Here is a 20,712-nt window from a genome sequence, read left to right on the forward strand (position 1 = left end):
TGGCCAAATTGCTTTGGCCAGCTTCAATATATTGACTTAAATTGAATTTAAAACTCTTGAAAGGTACCAGACTCCGTCCTTGAGACTCAAGTCCTGTTTATCTGCAGAAAGAAGGAAATCAGAACTGGTCGAATTAAAGCCTACAGATGTCTCACAGTGGAGGGAACATGGATAACTTCATAACTTTCCCATGTGGTGTGCTTTAATTCAGATAGTGGTAGTGCAATGAAAGAACATAGAGTGGGAGCACAAGCATTTGGAGATGGCATTTCCAACACTAGCATTCACTTCTCATGTTAAAAACACGTGACGAGGTGGAGCAGGAATACATGAGAAAGTGAGAGCAATAATATGTAATTTTTACCATCTGCATTTTGCTGCTGAGAGTTTTTATGTTCTATTTTCATTTCCCTGTTTTTGGAAGCTCATGGGATTTGGGTCTTATTTTCTGGCTCTGTGGCTAAATGTTTTGGCCTGCTTGGAGATCCTGCAGAACATGAGAAATAGAGGGGCAAGTTACTGCCCCAGATATACTTGGATTCTCACTTCGCTCCAAGGATGAAAGGGTAATGTAGTCATCTTACATATTTAATCCTTGGCTTCTGTCAAGATTGTCATTTATGATGGTGACATTTTCAATGCAGAGCAACGCCCCCGCAGGGCCTGGAGTAAGAACCAGCTAATTTTACAGGTCCTCAGAAACTCCTCTTATGAGTCTGACTACCTTTCAGTACTCTGGGGGAATTCTGCACCAAAAAATTAAAAATTCTATGTACAATATTTTAGAATTCTGCAAAATTCTGCATAACACAATATAATCATGCCATTTTCAATTATTTTGGTAATTTATTTTAAAATACATGCCAGCAAGTATCTTTATAACAGTACAGACAAGAAAATATTCAGGAAATGTGTTTTGACAAATAAATCCCTTACTAGGCATATTAATACAGAATTTTGAGTAATAATTCATTTAATTTACAATATAGAAATGTTTCCTGCATCCCTCAAAGCAATGCAAAGGCTTGGGGGAGTCCAGGGTAATGGAGGAGCTGAGAGAGAGGGAAGTAATCACTGGGAAGGAGCCTGGGAGTGAACCTGGAGGGTTGTCGGGTGTGGGTAGGAGAAGTATGGAACATTTTATTGTTGTTGGGAGGGAAGGGAGTGTTAGGAAGTTGGAGTATTCCCCATGCAGACTTTGGCTGATCTCTAGCCTCTTCCATTCAGTCAGGCACATCTGCCCCCTCCCTCTGTGTCCCTGTGCACCTCACTCAGCCACCGCATCTCCTCGTCTCCATCTGTCCCTGCACCACCACTTCCGTTCAGTCCCGGATCAGTGCTGTCACCCCACTAGCTCCTGTGACCCTCCTAGCAGCCCTGTGTGCCCCTCTCTGTCCCCCCATATCCCATGTCTCTTCACCTGGCCCCATGGGCAGGGCACTGTGAGGAATGGGTGTCTCCTCTTCCTTTGTGTGGCTGGCTGCTTTCTGTTCTGGCACCACAGCAGCCCCTGGTGGGTGAAAGGTATAACTGCATTGCCTCCCCAGGAGGATGTATTTTCTGCAGAGAAGAAGAAAAAATCTGGGGGGAATACGAATTCTGCATGTGCATGGTGGTGCAGAATTTTCTGAGGAGTACTTTTGGGCAGTAGCAGCCTGGGCCAAATTCATACTGGTGGGTTACAGAGCAAGAAGACTCAGATAGCTAGACTTGTAGCCGAACAAATTAAAATGAAGTTAAGAGTAGTGGTTTGGATTGTGGAGGAAACACTGAAATACCAAATATAGTTACATGTGTTACCTTTATCTCCTTTTCTTTTCCTGATTCTGACACTCTTCTTTCCTAGATTTTCAATGTCCGAATATCTCTGTTCACTCCCCACTCAGTGCTGAAGTTTTCTCGTGAGTAGCTATGTCTGAGGACTCTTCGAGGACTAGTATCTTTCCTAGCATTTAAAGCTAGATTTCTCAGGAATAGTAAATATTTTAGGACCTGTCCCATACATTTCTGGTCAAAAGTTCCTGCCTTTTTAGGAATTATTCACAGCAGTTTTAGAACGTCTGTTTTATTCATAGCTAGTTTATCTGTCTCCGGGGTCAAAGAATTCCTTAAAGACAAAATACAAGTCTAGAAAACAGAAGTCTAAGCAGCGTAAATGTGCCAAATCTTCAGATGCTTAGGACAAATCTCAGGAGAAGGACTACCTTTCTGGTTTTAAGTTCAGTAAAATCCAGTGCAGATGGTCGGACTCCCCCCAAGAATGATCTGATGAGTTACACTGGGTCTGGAGCAGCCTTGCAGTATAACCAACAAGAAACCTTAAAACAAAAAAGCAGGAACCTCCTTTAAAACAGGCATAGAACACAGATCAAGTCTGAAAAGAGGGTGCTTCTAATCTAGGCTTGGTAAGGGAGTCAGTTTGACTGCCTGTTTGACCATGGACAAATATTTCTGCAAGAATACCCTATTGTAGGTGATGGCTACCTTTTTTGTTGCATCATGGTGCCATCTGTTAGCAAACCTGCTTAAATTTCTTGAACACTCTTTTTACTACATGGTAATGCCACATGTTAGGAAGAAGGTGAACTAATCAAAAGTTGAGCATTGTAACTGGCTAGAATGTTCTAGAATAAACACTCTGTATGCCTTTACTTGTAAACCAGGCCGTCGTCATACATGGTTGTTTACAAGCAACGTTCAACAAGTTTAAAGATGCGCTTCTTGCCTTGAAGGCTTACAGTCTAAACTGACTAGACAAACATACAGAAATTAACTCAGAAGGGAGTGGAGGAGAGAGAGGAGGGTTCAGTCGTTAAACTTCTGCACCTAATACACACAGAAGATGCACGGTTATTGAGCTGTTTGAAGAGATGGCCTGCTGCCTACATAGCATAAGTGCATTTACAGTTAAAAATTTTTTTTATAGCTGCTATTTGTTCTATTTCTGATTAATTTAGTTTTTCTTTTGTTGTAACTGTTTTGGTCTTGAATAACATTCACATTTTAATGCTGACTTAAACTACTAAAAAGTGTATTGGGGTTTTTTTTTTTTACAATTTCATTTCATTGTGTGCTGTATTTTTCAAAGTTAAAACAACTTGTTAAATAACTTGGTTTTTGTAATTAGGCATATGTATCTAAAGCTGAGCCTATTGAAGACCATAAAGTCTTCCTCTTCTTTGTTGTTGTTACTGAGCTAGTAAATTAGTGCTACAAAATATTTGACCAATACTTGACTGGTCAGTTGCCCAGTTATTTTTGGATAAGTCAAATGCCCAACCCTATTTTAATCTGTCCTATTTAATCTGTAGTATTCTCATCACTGTTCACAAATGTAGAAACAGACAAGAGATTTACAGACTTCAGAAACTACCAATCTTGGGTATAGTCTTGAAAAACCGTGTCATGGTGGCAGAGGATAAAGAGCTATAATGCGAGCCAAGAGTTTATGATGCTTCTTTACAGAATCACCATATTGCATTTTTTTAATATGTAGGGCAACAGAAGAATTCATCTTGAGGAGCAATACAGTTTACTATACAACCCAATGTAGAGATCTTCCATCTTTCGACTCTCTATCTGAACACAGAAAAAAGATACTCTTTGGAAATAAACAAAGCATTTGTAATATACATTGGGACATCTGGGCTGTTCAGAAATCTGTGCCGTATTCTCCTTTTTCCCACAGATTCAAAGAAAGCATGTGCACAGACCCTAGGTTAACGTTTGCTCTAATTTAATACTTGTGTAAATAATTAGCCTCAAAGGGGTCATGTTTAGTTTACACCCATATAACTGAGAATAGAACAGGGCCCACATCTGTGGGTGAACTACAGCTGGAAGAGACTGCATGACACCAATGCAAGAGGACATCAGCCCAGGTTCTTCCAGATCTATTACACCCGCAGCTTAGAAATCATTTATAGCATGAGAATAAACACCTAAAGTGGCCAAGTTACAAGTTAATTAGCCATTATAAATGAAGCCATTGCCATCTTTGGCAGGAAGATATACCCTACAATAACTCTTTAACTTGCCTTCTCCCTTAATTGTTCCACTTTATTCCTTTTAGTTCAGTTTTGCCCTCCTATCTTATTTCCACATCTATTTTTGTGTTTACTGGACTGCTTTCTTTTCTTTGATTTGGACAAAAAAGAAATGCAAATATAAACCCTATTCCTTGGACCTAGCATATATAAATAGTTACTATGTCAATCAAGATGCCAAAAATTTTAGCTGTAGAAGGTCAAGAGGTTAAGGGTGAGTCCTGCACCATTCACTTGCCTCTGATTAACAGTTGTACCTGCATCTGGGAATGGCAGAGAGATGCCTGCATATCTCCCCTGTGACCATTTGGAGAATCTGTACAATTTATTAACTCCATCTGAGATTGACTCTCTTAGTATCTTTACCAAGCTGCAAACTCCATGTTGAATGTGGGTTTAGTTGTCATGTCTCTTGTGCAATTGCTTCTATGTTGGATTGAAATTCCAAGATAAAAGCCTAATTAAACAGTAATTAAACTTTGACTGTCCATCTAAATGATAGATGGCTGCTGCTAAGACAAACCATTCTTTCAAGTCTGAACTCGGGGCAGGTCACTGTAGCAATTAATTATAAAATAAATCAATTGGAATATAAATATTGTAGCAATGAGAATTACCTAGTAGGTGCACTGGTCACCTGACAGAGGAGACTGGATGGTTATAAAAAAAAAAAAATACCCCCCCCCCCCACTTTTCTCCAGTGCAAGATGGAGTAGCAGCCCAGTATGTAGGGACCTGATGAGGCAGGGGACCCTGTCTATGTTCCTGAACATATGGTGCTCCCAAGGACTCCCAAGGGAAGAGTGAGTTATGAGGGGCATCTAGGATATTTATCTTTTAAATTATCTGTGCTCTCTTAACTGAAAGGGCAGTGATGTTGAGAATCTTGTGTAGTGTGTTACAATTACCAGAGGCCTCCTGAGAGTGTTAAACTGTAATCCAAAAGGCTCACATGTTGGGGTGGAGATCTGAGAGATGGTGTGTTGAAACTCTGGTGGTGTCTGAAGGGTCAGCAATGAGGCCAAGGACTAAGCAGCTGGACAGCAGATTCCAGCTTTCATGTTCTAAGCAAAGGGTCTGTGCCGTGAGTGTACTAAGTGTGTTTAGGCCCCAAGACTTGGGGCAGTAGCTGGGCTCCGTTCAGCCTCTGGAAGCATAAAATACCCAAGGACTGAGCAGATGGGTTCCTTCACTACAGTGTAGTGAGTGATCAAGAGGGGGCATTCAGCTGGAATCCATGACATCTTCTCTTGGGGCTCTGGTAACAAGGAGAAATAGTGTGTTTGGTAAACTGATGCTTGACTAGATATCTGTAGTCTTAGGTAAAGCTTTTCATCACCGCAGTACACTGCAGCATAATATTGCAAATGTATATTGAAGCAATGTTAGTCTGAACATAGAAACATATCAGACTTTTGTGTCTCTAAGCACAAAACTGATTTACAATTTCCAGCATCTCATATTTTCTCCTTCACATCTCTTTTCTGGCTATTTACTTCAGACCCCTCCTTCCACCCATCACATTTGTGTCCCCTGACGATTTTGCAAGAGTGCTCCTATGATCACTGCGCTCCCAGGCCAGAAATGAGGAGGTCCTATCAAAACATCATGCCAGGGGTCTGCAGAACTGAATGTATATCCAGAGGTGCAAGTTAAGGATCCCCGCTGTATATTTTAATAGTTTTACTTCTCAGTGAAATGTTGCCAATTTGGTTTTATAAAATTTGAAACATTATTTTTTCTTAAATACCAGTATTGCCCATGTGTCTTACTATCCATAGCTTGCAATGCCCCTCTGCCATGTACGTTGGCCAAACCGGACAGTCTCTAAGCAAAAGAATAAATGAACACAAATCTGACATCAGGAATCATAATATTCAAAAACCAGTGGGAAAACTCTTCAACCTCTCTAACCACTCAGTGACAGTCTTGAAGGTGGCAATTTTGCGACAAAAAAACTTCAAAAACAGACTCAAAAGAGCTGAACTCTAATTAATATGCAAATTAGATACAATTAACTCAAACCTAAACAGAGACTCAGAATGGTTGGGTCATTACACTAATTGAATCTATTTCCCTTGTTAAGTTCTCCTCACACCTTCTATGGGTCAACCCAATTATCACTTCAAAGGTTTTTTTTTTCTCCTGCTGATGATAGCTCATCTCAATTGATTAGACTCTTCCTGTTGATATGCATACTTCCACCTTTTCATGTTCTCTGTGTGTATAAATATCTCCTCTCTGTGTGTTCCATTCTATGCATCCAAAGAAAAGAACTGTAGCTCATGAAAGCTCATGCTGAAATAAATTTGTTAGTCTCTAAGGTGCCACAAGTACTCCTGTTCTTTTTGCAGATACAGACTAACACAGCTGCTACTCTGAAACCTATCCATAGCTTGTTGATCTTTGACTTGCAATATCTTAATCTGTAGCGTTCACTTGTCTTTAGAGAAAAATCTATGTTCTAACCAATGCTTTCTTTGTTTGCAGTGATCGGGAACAGAGAGAGCGAGAAGAGGCTCTTTGGGACTTTCGTTCTGGAAAATGTCCTGTTCTTGTTGCTACTTCAGTAGCAGCAAGAGGCCTGGATATTGAAAAAGTTCAACATGTTATTAATTTTGATCTTCCTTCCACTATTGATGAATATGTTCACCGGATTGGGCGAACTGGACGCTGCGGCAACATCGGAAAAGCTATTTCTTTCTTCGATCCTGTTTCAGACAACCACATAGCCCAACCTCTGGTTAAAGTGCTTTCAGATGTATGTTGATCAGTTTTTTCAAAATTAAATGTGTTCTCATTTCATATACTACTAAGACTTCATTTTAATGCATAGACTAGCTATTAGTCCTGTGTTGCACTTGAAAAACTCTTAATATGTAATTTGGCAATCGTCAGTATTTAAATTTGCAATTATTCTTCTGTAGGCTCAGCAGGAAGTTCCATCATGGCTGGAAGAAATTGCGTTTAGTGCTCAGGGAACTGGCTTCAGCAATCCAAGAGGAAATATCTTTGCATCTGTTGATACTCGAAAGGTAAGTTTGGAACAAAGAAATTAAATTGTTGGTTTTGGAAATGTTTTATAAGCTAGGTCCAGGTCAGTGTAAAATGTCTTTTTGGTGTCCTTTAGTATTGTAGTTTGAGTGGGTAGGACGATCTGGTCAAGACGGCTCTTGAAATAAGAACTGTTAGCGATGTGTGTAGAATTCAAGAGTGAGAGAAAGTGAAGGGAGACACATCTGTACTACAGCTGGTTATGAGGAGTTGCCAAAAGAGGCTGAACTTAAATTCTGTATTTGGAAGGGGAGGTTTCTTCAAGAACAGTTTTGTGACAAATATTAATACCAGGGTTGGCAAGTGATTAAAAAAATTAATTGCACAATTAATCACACTCTTAATAATAGAATACCATTTATTTAAATATTTTTAGATGTTTTCTACATTTTCAAATGTATTGATTTCAGTTTCAACACAGAATACGAAGTGCACAGTGCTAAGTAGTATTTTTCAATTCACTTAATACAAGTACTGTAGTGCAATCTCTTTATCATGAAAGTTGAACTTACAAATGTATAATTATGCACAAAAAATAACTGCATTCAAAAATAAAACAATATCAAACCTCAGAGCGTACAAGTCCACTCAGTCCTACTTCTTGGTCAGCCAATCGCTCAGATAAACAAGGTTATATACATTTGCAGGAGATAATGCTGCCTGCTTCTTGTTTACAATGTCACCTGAAAGTGATAACAGGCATTCGCATGACACCGTCGTAGCCAGAGTTTCAAGATATTACATGCCAGATGCACTAAATATTTATATTTCCTTTGTGCTTCAACCACCATTCCAACGGACATGCATCCATGCTGATGATGGGTTCTGCTCGATAACTATCCAAAGCAGAGTGGACCCAAACATGTTCATTTTCATCATCCAAGTCCGATGTCACCAGCAGAAGGTTGACTTTCTTTTTTGGTGGTTCGGGTTCTGTAGTTTCTGCATCGGAATGTTGCTCTTTTAAGACTTCTGAAAGCATGTTCCACACCTTGTCACTCTCAAATTTTGCAAGCACCTCTAATTCTTAAACCTTGGGTTGAGTGCTGTAGCTCTCTTTAGAAATCTCACATTGATACCTTCTTTGCGTTTTGAGAAATCTGCAGTGAAAGTGTTCTTAAAATGGAAATTATGCTGGGTCATCCATAAGAAATTGCTATAACATGAAATATATAGCAGAATGCAGGTAAAATACAGAGCAGGAGACGTACAGCTCTTCCCCCAAGGAGTTCAGTCACAAATTTAATAAACGTTTTTTTAATGAGTCATCAGCATGGAAGCATGTCCTCTGGAACGGTGGTTGAAGCATGAAGGGACATACGAATGCTCAGCATATCTGGCATGTAAATACCTTGCAACGTTGGCTACAAAAGTGGAATATCTGTTCTCACTTTTGAGTGACATTGTAAATAAGTAGCTGGTAGCATTGTTTACATTTACAGGAGATAAACTTGTTTGTCTTAGTGATTGGCTGAACAAGAAGTAGGAATGAGTGGACTTGTAACCTCTAAAGTTTTACATAGTTTTGTTTTTGAGTGCGGTTCTGTAACAAAAAAATCTACATTTATAAGTTGCACTTCCACAATAAAGAGATTGCACTACAGTACTTCTATGAGGTGAATTGCAAAATACTATTTTATCATTTTTACAGTACAAATATTTGTAATAAATTAGTGAGTACTGTACACTTCATATTCTGTTGTAATTGAAATCAATATATTTGAAAATGTAGATAAAAATCCAAAAATATTTAATTTCAATTGATAGTCTCTTGTTTAACAGTGCTATTAAAACTGCGCTTGATCATGATTAATTTTTTTATCACGATTAATATTTTTGAGTTAATCGCATGAGTTAACTGCGATTAATCAACAGCCCTAATTAATACCAAAAATTGTTCCCTTTTTAGAGGCTCTTTTTGTTGATTTTTCTGCCTTTAGAGGAGACAAGTTTTCCAATTGCTCCTGTGACATCTAGCATTGTGAATCTGCCTTTCTCAAGGCAACTTTGTGTTTTAACTTAGTGCCATTTCTGATTGGGTGTTGGAGGGATTTTCATTCTCTGTTTCAATCTCCTAGTTTTGCCTGGTGTTTTCATTTCCACCACCCCACCCCTTAGTTGTTTCTCTCATTCCTTTGCTCTTTGACATTTAGCTTTACTGAAGCTTCTAATCTAGAAGCAGAGACACCTACATTTGTGGAAGTGTTGTATCTGCCTTCCATGAAGGAGGTGTATGCTAAATTTCATTGAGCTGCTTTGATATGGGTCACATGTTCACCAGTCTGAGCTGGAAGGGGATTACATGTAGAAGTAAGCACATTGTCTGTGTTCTTTATCCAGACACGATATTTATGGGAGCAAAATAATTCCATGATCGTGCTAAAAAGCCATTGCAGAACATATTCTGGATCCTGACATCTCTTCTGGTTTTAAGACATTTGGGCTATGCCTGTCTTTCCGTGCATACAGGAGCAGTTCAGACTTGTCTGTGAGACTTGGGGCTTGGTCACCTTTCATTTCACTCTTGCATTAGATTTCTACTTCCAGCTGTGCAAATGAAGTAGTGGTTCAGTGTTCCCATCTCATCCATTATTATTGTCATTTCCATAGCATAACTTTGGGGCAGCAATGGCCAAAATCCGCGCCCCCCCTCCCCCCCGCCAAAACATCTTCCTTATGGGACCAAAATATCCTGGATTTTTTGACGAAATGAGCCCACTTTTTTTGCTCTGCTTACATCTGCTCATTTCCTGATTGTGGCATGGCAGGCCAAAAAAGGAAGACAAAGGACAATAACAACTGATTGGAGAGCACCTCAGGAGCCATAGAAAAGGAGCTCTTCCATAGTTCTGGTCATGGACTTTTGGGACCTCCCCTATCTCCTGAGATGCCCCTGGTGATGCTTCTATAGGCATGGGGGACCAGTCCTCTTTATTTCTTGGGACTCAACAAACCAAAACTGAACAAGGTCTTGTAAGAAGTAAGTCCAAAGATCCTCTCAAACTCCTGGTCCAATCACTTCTAATGGAAGAGCTCCAGGATCTCCTTTGTTCTCCAGTGGAACGTCTGATATCTTTTAGGGATGTTCCCTTTTGTGGCTTTCCTAGTTATGTATACAGCTATTAATTACATACAGTATGATGTACAGTAAAACTAGGGAACAGATCAGATTCCCCACTTCCACAACCAGATCTTCATCCAGAAAAAGCCTGCAGAGCCAGGAGTCTCATTTCTCAAACACTTGGTTCCTGTGAACTTCAAATAGGTGGATACAGAAGATAGTATCTGTGAAGCACTTCAGGTTCCTGATTTTTTTAAGGATGGAAAGATCAAGCAATCCTGAAAGATTTCTTATTCTGGAGTTAGGGGTAAGAACCTACCACTTGAGAAGAGATGCCCAGGGCTGTGCTCTGTATTCTAACATAGTTTTAAAAAGTCAGTAAAGGTGGGTCAAAAGACAGGACATGTCAATGAAAACAAAATTCAGAATGGAGTCATGCTAAATCCGTGAACTTGGCAGAAACTGCATATTCTGTGTGGCTCTTGTCAAAGCAATTTTTTCAGTTTTCTCATGAAATTCATCATTACTAGTACAAAATATTACTCGAGTCTGTTTCACTGTGTTCACAAAAGTACTGAGTGAGAAGTTCGTCTTTAGACAACATACTAATCAAAACATCATGCTTGTGGACCTCTCAGGAAGCAAGCCAAAGGCCTTCTGCCTACAGTGCTCTGGGCACTTGGATTTATGATTCAAGGAAGAGCTCTTATTCTTTACCTCTGAGGACTACTGGCCTAATATCTGAGTCTGAGACATATAAGGAGGCAGCCATTGTCTTTTCATATAGCAAAGTTTTAAAAGATCTAGTATGTAACAGCATTATCAGTACCTGCAGCTACTAGGTCTTCTGGTCTCTCACAAACAGGGATTACTCCATTGGCAAGACTGTACATTAGAGTTTGTGGCGATGCAGTCCCATAGTTGCTGTAAACGGGTAGCCCACATGCTAGGATTATCTCCTCAATGTTGAAGAAAGAACTGCTTTTCAGGATGGGGGAATACATCTGGGACACCACAATATACAGGCAGCATGATGTAACTCTGAGAGACTGAAGCATTAATACTCTAGAGATGCAAGTGGCCTTGTTTGCTTTTCAGAGAGAGCAGCCCATTTGGGTTCAGTCAGACAACACAGTGACATAGGCTTACAAGCGTCCTTTCCCAAGTTATCTAAATGATCTCCCTTGAGTGTAAGGTTGGCTAACTCCATGGAGGCCATCCAAACATCAAGTGAATCAAGTAAACAAAAGTAGGCTGAATAAACTATCAGCAGATAACTAAGGATGGCTCTTTCATCAAGAAGTGTTCTAGATCAGTGGCTTTTGACCTTTCCAGACTACTGTATCCCTTTCAGGAGTCTGGTTTATCTTGTGTATGCTAAGTTTCACCTCATTTAAAAACCGCTTGCTTAGAAAATCAAACCTAAAAATACGAAAGTGTTTCACCACACTTTTACTGAAAAATTGCTTTCTCATTTCCATCATATAATAATCAATTGGAATATAAATATTGTACTTACACGTCAGTGTATAGTGTACAGAGCCGTATAAAGTCATTGTGTGTATGAAATTTTAGTTTTGTGTGGACTTCGCTAGTACTGCTTATGTAGCCTTTTGTAAAACTAGGCAAAGAACTAGAGAACCTCTGCGTACTCCCAGGGATACACGTACCCCTGGTTGAGAACCACTTTTCTAGATGATATCCAAGTTGCTGAGTGGACATATTCACATACATTTGAAACACAAAATTGAGGGTGTTCACTGGGGAAAAGGGGCAAAGATTGTTAGGCTCTATAAAATAATATGCCTTTACCCTTGTACGGTCTTGCCACACTCATGGCTTATCAAGAACTTGGACAGAATTCTTACGGGGGTGTTTTTATGTTGATTTTAACAAAATGTATTTTCCAGCTCCTTCTGGGTTCTTACAGTATGGCCTGGGTTTGGCTTCCCACCATCAGATCTTATGTCTGAGTTAAACAGTATTATAAATATGGGCTCTTTTCTGCCTTGTCTGCCATACCAAGGATCCACTTATGAGGCTGCAAAATCCCAAGACTCACCCATTGAAACCAGTGGCATCTAATGCCTTGTATTTTCTTTCTTCAAGACATACTTAGTTGCAATCACAGTAGCAAAAATTTCCGGTATCACTGCTCCCAGAGGTCATGATTCTTGGTAGATCATCTTCAAGAACCAGGTTTACTTCATACATAAACAAGAGTAGCTCATTCTTCACCCATTTTATTCAAAACCATTAACACCCCAAATAGAAGGTATGACTGTATGAAATGAGCAGTTAAAATATACCTTAGAGTCAGGCTAGACAGAAAATTATCTTTTAGTTCTTTGAGTGATTGGTCACATGATTTCTACTTATGGTGCAGATGTACTCGAGATTGGATTTTTTTGGCCAGTATCTATTGACTTATGTCTGTATTTGTACTGTCCACCTGTGAGCATAAAGGGTGGAGTGGGCCCACCCATTCCTCAATTTCTTCTTACCTCCCATGACAGCAAGATGGGGCCTTTGCAGTGTCAGGTTATTCTGGACATTGTGCATCTTTTTTCCATGGTGCTGTTCAGCAGTCTTGTTTACCCATTGCCTTAAAAAACAAACAAACCAACAAAACCCATCCTCACCCCCTTTTCTATTAGATTTAGAGAACTCATGATATTGGGATCAAGTAGCAGTGTCTGAATTGTTGTCCCCATGGTTCAAAGCTGGCCCCTCTTGTGATGTGGCTGTTCTACTTAAAAACACAAATCCTACATGTCTCTTTTTTACCTTGGAGAGGGACATATCCCCAATATTTAGTCAGGTCTGCTGCTCCTTTTTCTGCAGTTTCTTGAAAGCAAGAGAGCTCAATCGTGAATTTTCCTCTGGAGAGATTAGAAAAAGCCTCCTCTGAACTTTAGACAAAAGGCCCTACCAAGCTTGAACAGCTTTGATTGGTGCTTCTGTGGACTGTGGCCCTATTCCAAGCTCCTGGGGTCATTCATCCAGGAGACTGAAACTTTCAACTACAGAGTCAGGTAGAGCAGCTAAGACTCCCCTCACATCCAGACTTCAGAAAGGGGTAAGAAAGAACACTTCACACACCAAGCAGAGCCCTAGGTCATGCTCTGTGGGGCCTAGTAAAATGAAGTAAAAACCTAACCATGCCACAGTATCTTGTCTCACTGTTCAGCCAAAAGGCAGTTCATGGCTCACATTAGGTTCCTCTAATGCCTTGGCATTAAACCAGTTACCAAGTACCCAGAAGTGTCAATCCACACTTCCCTGTATCTGATACCTGGGTACTGTTAGTGCACGAGGTGCTGACGACTCCTGTGGCAATGGCTCTGTTGCTGATACTTCAGGCACTTACTTTCTAGGCATTGAAGACATTTCTTTGTACTGAGCAATCACACAGTGACAGCACAGACGGAATCACCCTTGCTGCTCTTGTTTGCCATTAGAAAACTGTTTGCCACAGTACCGATGAATGCTGCTGTTCGGGTTGTGGTGGGGATTCAAGAACTCCCTAGGACACCGTCAAGAGTAGTCCCACTTAGAGAGAGAGTATTTGTTTCTTCCTTCCTTTCTGAACTCAGCAGGGAGGAATGCTCCATCCAATTACTTAAGTCTCACTCTAAATGGGCCTTACTGGTCTCATAGGGACTTTGCAGCAGACTGCAAGGTTTTCACGGGGAGCAGTCACCTTGATATCCACTCCCATGGCCCCAGCCTCTTACCCCTACAATATACAGTCTTGGCCTTAATGGCCTTCTTTGAATGTGTAGCTAGCTAGGAAAACTTCTGCTTGCTCCCTTTAGAGTTCAGTCTCCCTCTTATCCAGTGGCATGAGTCTATTAAAGAGTCTGTTGGTACTGTTCCACAGCCTACATCAGCAAAAACAGGACAGTGAGGAAGAATACCTGCAGGAAATGGAAGAGCCTATGATTCTAAAAGCAATATCTATTTTCTCACCAGAAAAGGTTACAGTTTCTTCTTCTAGTTACCTGTATCATTTTTTAAATCTTTCAAGATTTTTTACATCATATGGCTGACACCTTGGAGATCTCTGTGGAGACAGTGCAAGAAAAATCCTGCTGAAGACTGGACATCATGCACTCCTCCAGGCCTGGAAGTCTTGCCATGTTCATTAACAAAGGGATACTGGAACCAGCAAATAAAAGCCCCCTCCCCCATCTTTGGCACTCACATCTAAAAATTAGGTAGACCTTATCAAGTCCTGGTTAAGGAGTTTGAATATTTGTTCCCATCCGGTTCCTGGATTACTGGTAGTGGTGATTATACAAACAACAAAGGCCTCCAATGATGACTCCAAGAGACAAAGATCCAGCAAAACATTGATTTGTTTGGCAGAAAGACTTCCGTACTAAATAACTGGGCCTTTGAGTCTACAGATGCACATCTCAAATCACCAGGCACGTCTGTCAAAATATTACCTCATTTGGGACAAGGTATCACTGTCTATAGAATGACTCCCACAAGAATATAGGGAAGAACTGAAATCCATTGTATCTGATGGACAGCTAATGGTCCAAATATTACTGTAGACCGTTAAACACTTCTGATACAATGTCACGCTGAATGATCTCTTCTGTTGCCCATACAGGGCTCCATGATGCAATATTCAGGAATACCAAAAGAGGTCCAAACAATCATTGAAGACTTCCCATTTGAATGCTGTGACCTGTTTAAGGTGCCTACTGATATAACCCTTGGTTCTCTCAGATTTAAGAGCCATGCCTTGCTTGTTTGGAGCCTCTATGCCAGCTCTTTAAGGCAGGCCAGATCCCAAATAGAGGCCCTTTGCTTACTACTGTAATCCACAGAGAATCAAAGTTGTCAAGGAAAAAGCAGAGGTTTCAACACAAGCGGGTCCTCTGACTTCTTCCTCTACTGCACACCCCATATCAGCCTCACAGCAGCAAGTTTGTCATTTTCAAGAGCTAATCTGGAGCCATTTCAAGTTTCTGATTTGGAATGATACCCCATGCCTTGATGATTCCTCTGTTAGATCCCCAGGACAGTTTTATGGTTCTCGACCTACAAGATGCCTACTTTCCACATCTAGCATATAGGAAGTATCGCCAATTCAAAGTAGAATCGTCCTACTACCAGAACAGAAACCTTTCCTTTGGCCTTTCAATAGCACCGTGGGTATTCACATGTTTTGCAGTTGTCAGTTCACCTAAGGAGACAAGGGACAGTATACGCGAATCTTGATGATTGGGTCACTCAAGGAAGATCTCCACAATAGGTGAATAATTCCACTTGATACTAGAACTTTCTTTTCACACTGGGTCTTGGGATCAACAAAGAAGTCCACGCTGTTGCCGGCCTAAAGGATAGAATTAATAGGAGCCAGATTAGATCTGAGAACAGCAAGAATTTATCTGCTGCAGGAGAGGTTTGAGACTTTGGTAGACCTCCTCAGCCATCTACATGCTTACCCACAGACATCTATAAAAGCATACTTCAGACTTATCATACCACAAATCAGACTTCACTTACAATCCATTCAAAGGAAGCTGAAATCAGTATCTACCCAGCAGATATCATATGGACATGAGGGTACAGGTTGCCTGAGAATTCCTTTCAGATAGGCCACCCTTAGACATAAGGCTTCTGGATTCACTTGAAAAGTTACCTCCATGTAAATGTTCTAGAACGCAGAGCCACTTGCCCAGTGTGCACAGTAGTTGTTGATCCATGCAGCAGGGTTAGACAAGTCAAACAATGACAAACAACATAACTGCACTGAACTTTGTCAGGAAGGAGCACAGTTCTTCTCTTTCCCTTTATAAAGAAGGTTTTAATATCTGGAATTGACACAATCATAAAGTCCCATCAAGTGGCTTTATATTTACCAGGCTTACAGACTGTCCCAGAAGATCAGCTCAGTAGGCAATTTTCAGGTCATCATGAGTGTTCTGTCAACAACTAGATCCTGAACAGCGTCTTTCAAAGGTGGGAATATCCAAGAATAGACCTATTTGCTACAGACTAGACCAGGAAATGTCAGTATTCTGTTTCGGGGATTGCAGTGGGGGGCATTTGAGCCCAGGAATTCACTGTTTCCATATAACTTTGTAAGAATTTATCTGGTCTAATAGCAAAATGGACATGGCCAAACCCCATAATCCTATGGACAAATCTGAACTGTCTGTATTTGCAGGGAGACAGCCACAGCCCAAATGTCTGACTGTGGGGGAGAGATCAGTCCCAGAAGGGAAATAAATCATAACAAATTTTCTACTGTGTGTGTGTGTGTGTGTGTATATATATATATATATATATATATATATATATATAAAGTCATGGTAAGGGTAAGATTTTATATTGCTTTGACTCAGATTAAAACAAATGAACTTTCTTTTTAAGTTAAAATATCTACAAGTTAGTATCAACTTTATTTTCTAGATTTACCTAGGCAAAGACAGTATGAACACAGGAGGATTTACTATGTCATATACTACAAGTGCAGCTGATGAGTCATGGGATTAAGACTGAAACAGTACCAAGTTACAGATTTTGGTTTTGATACAAAAGTTTTTGTTTTTTAAAGACTTATAAAGTGAGAGATGTTCACATAACTAAATTCTTTACTGGCTAGTTAAGTAAAATACTTAAAATGTTTAAAAAACTGTTGGTGTTACTGAAAAGTGGTGATTCCATCAGAAATGTGGATTTACTAAATGTACAGTGTTCCAAGAGTTGCTTGCTACTTTTGGTATACTTTGTGAAAGACATTTTAACAGGTTTCATATGTCCTGGTCCAAGACTTCCACTCTTGAAAATATATTACAAAAGTATCATTAAGAGTGTTTATTGATGATACTTTGGCAGTGAGTATTCTTTGTTGCAGAATGTGTGAAATTCCCCTTACATTTTTCTCTCATTTTTTGTTTTTAAAAAGAAACTAGTAAATTGGTCCAAGTTACCAGTTACAAGTCCATAGTCTGTATGTGAACTACACAATGTGCAAAAAGACGCTTTGAGAATATAGAATCCATTATAAAGGGCTTACTGATATTTAAATTGGAATTGCAAAATAATTTAACTTCTCAAATATGTCAAAGGTAAAATACTGTATGCACCAGATGACATGTCACGTTAGCCTGTGGAGAGCTATTGCAGATTACTGGTTGTAAACATACTTAATAAAAACTTGAGGATTATGTCTTGTTTGATTGCTTTTATCTTGACTTTATTATGATGTAGGCTTTTATGATATCCACTTCCGACACATGAAGTCTGTCAGCTAAATACTGAACATCACATGGTGTATTCTAAGCGCACTATTTCCGTACAAAACAAAAGGGCAGTGGGTCCATCCTGAGTCTGGCTGTATTGAAGTCGTTTTACAAAACAGCTAATCACAGGGATTTTTTAAAAAAACTCCTCTTAAAATAGCAAGACTCACGTTTTAAATCTTGATTTTTACTAGTTGTTAAACATCATTTTGCCTTCACGTTGACCTAAATGGTGTGTAATTTTAGTGGACGGTAGTAACATTGCCCTGTCCCAAGGAACAGCTATCTGGGGCCTCTTTCTCTCTCAAATCTGATTTAACAAACCTTTCCCATTTTTCCTCCCTTGGCTCATGCACTCAGCTGCTGGGTATACCACACTGTCTGACACCAAGACCATATACCCTAGAAAGGTGAGACGTAGTGTCAACCCTTCTTTTGTCCAGTTGCTTTGCAGTACAAAAGAACCTGAGCTTTAACTGCCAGACAAGATTGTTTTAATGATCTTTTCCTGAAAGAATTGCTCTAGTTCAAACAAGAGTAACTTCAGGGAAGTCCTGCAGTCTGTGTTATGCAGGAGATCAGGCAGTATGGTCACTGTTGTCTCTTTTGGCTTCATGTATGAATTTAAAAAAACTGACTAAATGAGCAACCAGAAAAAGGCAGTTCACCATAACTATACCTTTTTCTTTTGTCTTGTTCTGTTTATCCTAATCAAATGTGTGTTTTTTTTTATTGCCAATTTAGAAGAGGCGAGTATTTGAAAAGTAAAGGGGCATGAGATTGTATGTGTGTATTCACCTATGTCATTACAAAAGGAAAGTCTGTCTTGTACCCTTAATTTTGGTGTCTCAGCTCCAAATCACTAGCTGTAACTTGGTTTTCTCTTGCACACTTGCATTCTAATTTTTTTGTCCTGTTTATTTCGGGATTGCTTCAGTGTTGCAGAAACTTCCTTGATATGTCTTATCAGGACACACAATTCTGTTTTGAAACTGCAACTTGTTCACACATGATGCTTTAATAAATCATGCCACCTCTGTTAAAACCAGGATAATCTTCAAGGTTTTGTGGACTGCATTCATTGCTCTTCCCTAAATAGGCACATGGCTTTAAAGGAAATACCTAGTTTATCAAAGGCATTAACCAAACATCAGGGATCTTTTCAGAAATATAAAAATAGCACCTAGATGAAGATACCACTTACCTGGAGGCATACTTGGTCCCACATTGATTATTAGAGATGTCTTGTACTTTTCCCTTTTGGTCAAAGCCAGAAACCTTCTACAAAATAAACAAATTGGGAGACATTGTAGAGCCCAGAGCAGGGTAGAGCATCTATCTGGCTAGTACTGTAGAGGCAACAGGGTTCATAAGAATTTGAAGATTATCCTACTTTTAGCAAAGGAAATACAATTTTTATTAATTTTAACAGTTGGTATTCCCTTACATAGACTGTACCTTCCTCTGTGCTGAGAGAGTTTGCACTGGTTTTGGCTCTGTCCCCTTACAGAACTACTTAGTTTCTCATCTGTGGTTTTTCTTGGAACCAGTGGGAGGAGAGGAGGATTGGTGTTTTGAACAAAAGGAAAAACTGACATGTCTAAAGCTCTATTTCTGGTCTAATAAGTATTATCTTCAGCATGTGAGTTTTGTTTTTGAAGGATCCCTCCTTGCTGTTAGTTTTGTGTCCAATCTGGTAAAAATAATTTCCCAGAATCTTAGTGAGGTAAGAGTTCTGCTAAGAGGAAGATATTTTACGTGAAGCATGAATCTGATTTATCGTCTTGCTATCACAAATTTTTATCGGATTAAACGTATCGTTTCCTTTAGAATCATATGTTCACAGGGCTATTATTCATGAATATAATGGAGGCAGCATTTGGCCCATATATGGGAGTAAGGATGGTATTTTTTTCAAAGGGTTTAGATCGGCGTTGGCAAACTTTTTGGCCTGAGGGCCACGTCTGGGTATGGAAATTTATATGGCGGGCCATGAAAGCTCACAAAATTACCAAGGTGAGGGAAACGGGACTCGTGGGATGTGGCGTGGGGGTGGGCTGGGGGAGTGGTCTACAGGGGCAGTACCAGGGACTCTAGGGGGCCCTGCTAGCATTACACCAAGGCACCACTACAGGTGGAGGCACCCTAGCTGGGGTGCGTGCAGTGCCTGGGCAGTTTCGAGAGTCTCAAGGGTGGGGCCATATGAGACCGCGAGGGTCTGGGCCTAGATGATTGGCTGATGAGAAATGAGGAGAGTCTCTGGGAGGAGTGGTGCCTCAGGGAGTGATAGATGGAGCTCATGATTCCTAACTGGACTCTATTAGGGGTGCTATCCTGCGATGCTGCTGGACTTGATCATGGGCTAGTTTAGGTGGAGGTTGGTACTAGGAGGATGGCGCTTCAGGGATTGGGCATGCTGCCGTGTAGGGGTTGGGTTCCAATCCCAGAAACAGCATGGTGAAGTCTGGGTAAGCGGTGCTGGTCGTGCCCGTGCAGTGTGGCTCTGCATGTGTGAAGATAGGTGCGCATCAAGGAATTTGTGAGTCGGGCTACGGGGTGCCGGGCGGGTAGAGCAGGGCAAGCCCCCCAACCCCACTCCCTGCCTGGAGCACCGGAGCAGGACAAGCCCCTGATCCCCGCTCCCTGGCAAGAGCTTGAGGGCTGGATTAAAAGTTCTGATGGGATGGACCTGGCCTGTGGGCCATAGTTTGCCTTCCCCTGGTTTAGACCAATTTTAAGTTCAACCACCAAGTTTCCAACTTTAATGAAGACTTTTTACAATACAACAATTGGTTTACTCTTATGTTGACTCTGCTCTAGCCAGTGACTTGTGCTAATTCTTACCTCCTCATTTTCATTGACAAAGTAGTTCTGTGATATATTGCATGCACCTGTCTGGCTGCTGCTGTACAGTCCCACCAGACCCGCTTCAGTAATATGTTGAGTGATGCATGCTCTTTTCCTGGTTTTCTTTGTAACAATACCAGTAAGTGTTGCTAACTCCAGCTCTTCTGGCTATACTAAAATTGCTGCTTTTGCAAAGAGGCCTGCATTCTGAAGCACATAGGTTGGGTTGGGAGTTCTCTGTGTCACTTGCAAAATGTTACTTGTGCTTCAGCAGCACATGGAATACTACTAACTGCTGTCATCAGCATCTACTGCAACAGCACAGTCAATGCTGCAACCTCTTGCCAGCCTTGAGTGAAAATGCCAGGTCTGATTGAACCAGTGTGAGATCTACAATTGCACCATTTGGATAATTCTGGTGTTTGGATGTAAAATT

The 20,712-nt window shown here is 40.4% G+C and overlaps 1 protein-coding gene across 1 annotated transcript in view; it reads left to right on the forward strand.

Moving 5' to 3' along the window:
- The window catches only part of DDX4 (DEAD-box helicase 4), a 116,003-nt gene extending 98,649 nt beyond the window's left edge, over positions 1-17,354 (forward strand). The window contains exons 19-21 of the mRNA XM_032769030.2: positions 6,537-6,807; positions 6,974-7,081; positions 16,597-17,354. Coding sequence (XP_032624921.1) covers positions 6,537-6,807; positions 6,974-7,081; positions 16,597-16,680 — 463 coding nt within the window. The 3' untranslated portion in view covers positions 16,681-17,354. The remainder of the gene's footprint in view (positions 1-6,536; positions 6,808-6,973; positions 7,082-16,596) is intronic.
- The last annotated feature ends 3,358 nt before the right edge of the window (positions 17,355-20,712 follow it).

The sequence above is a fragment of the Chelonoidis abingdonii genome, chromosome 6 (genome assembly GCF_003597395.2).
Source record: "Chelonoidis abingdonii isolate Lonesome George chromosome 6, CheloAbing_2.0, whole genome shotgun sequence".
Classification (NCBI taxonomy): Eukaryota; Metazoa; Chordata; order Testudines; family Testudinidae; genus Chelonoidis; species Chelonoidis abingdonii.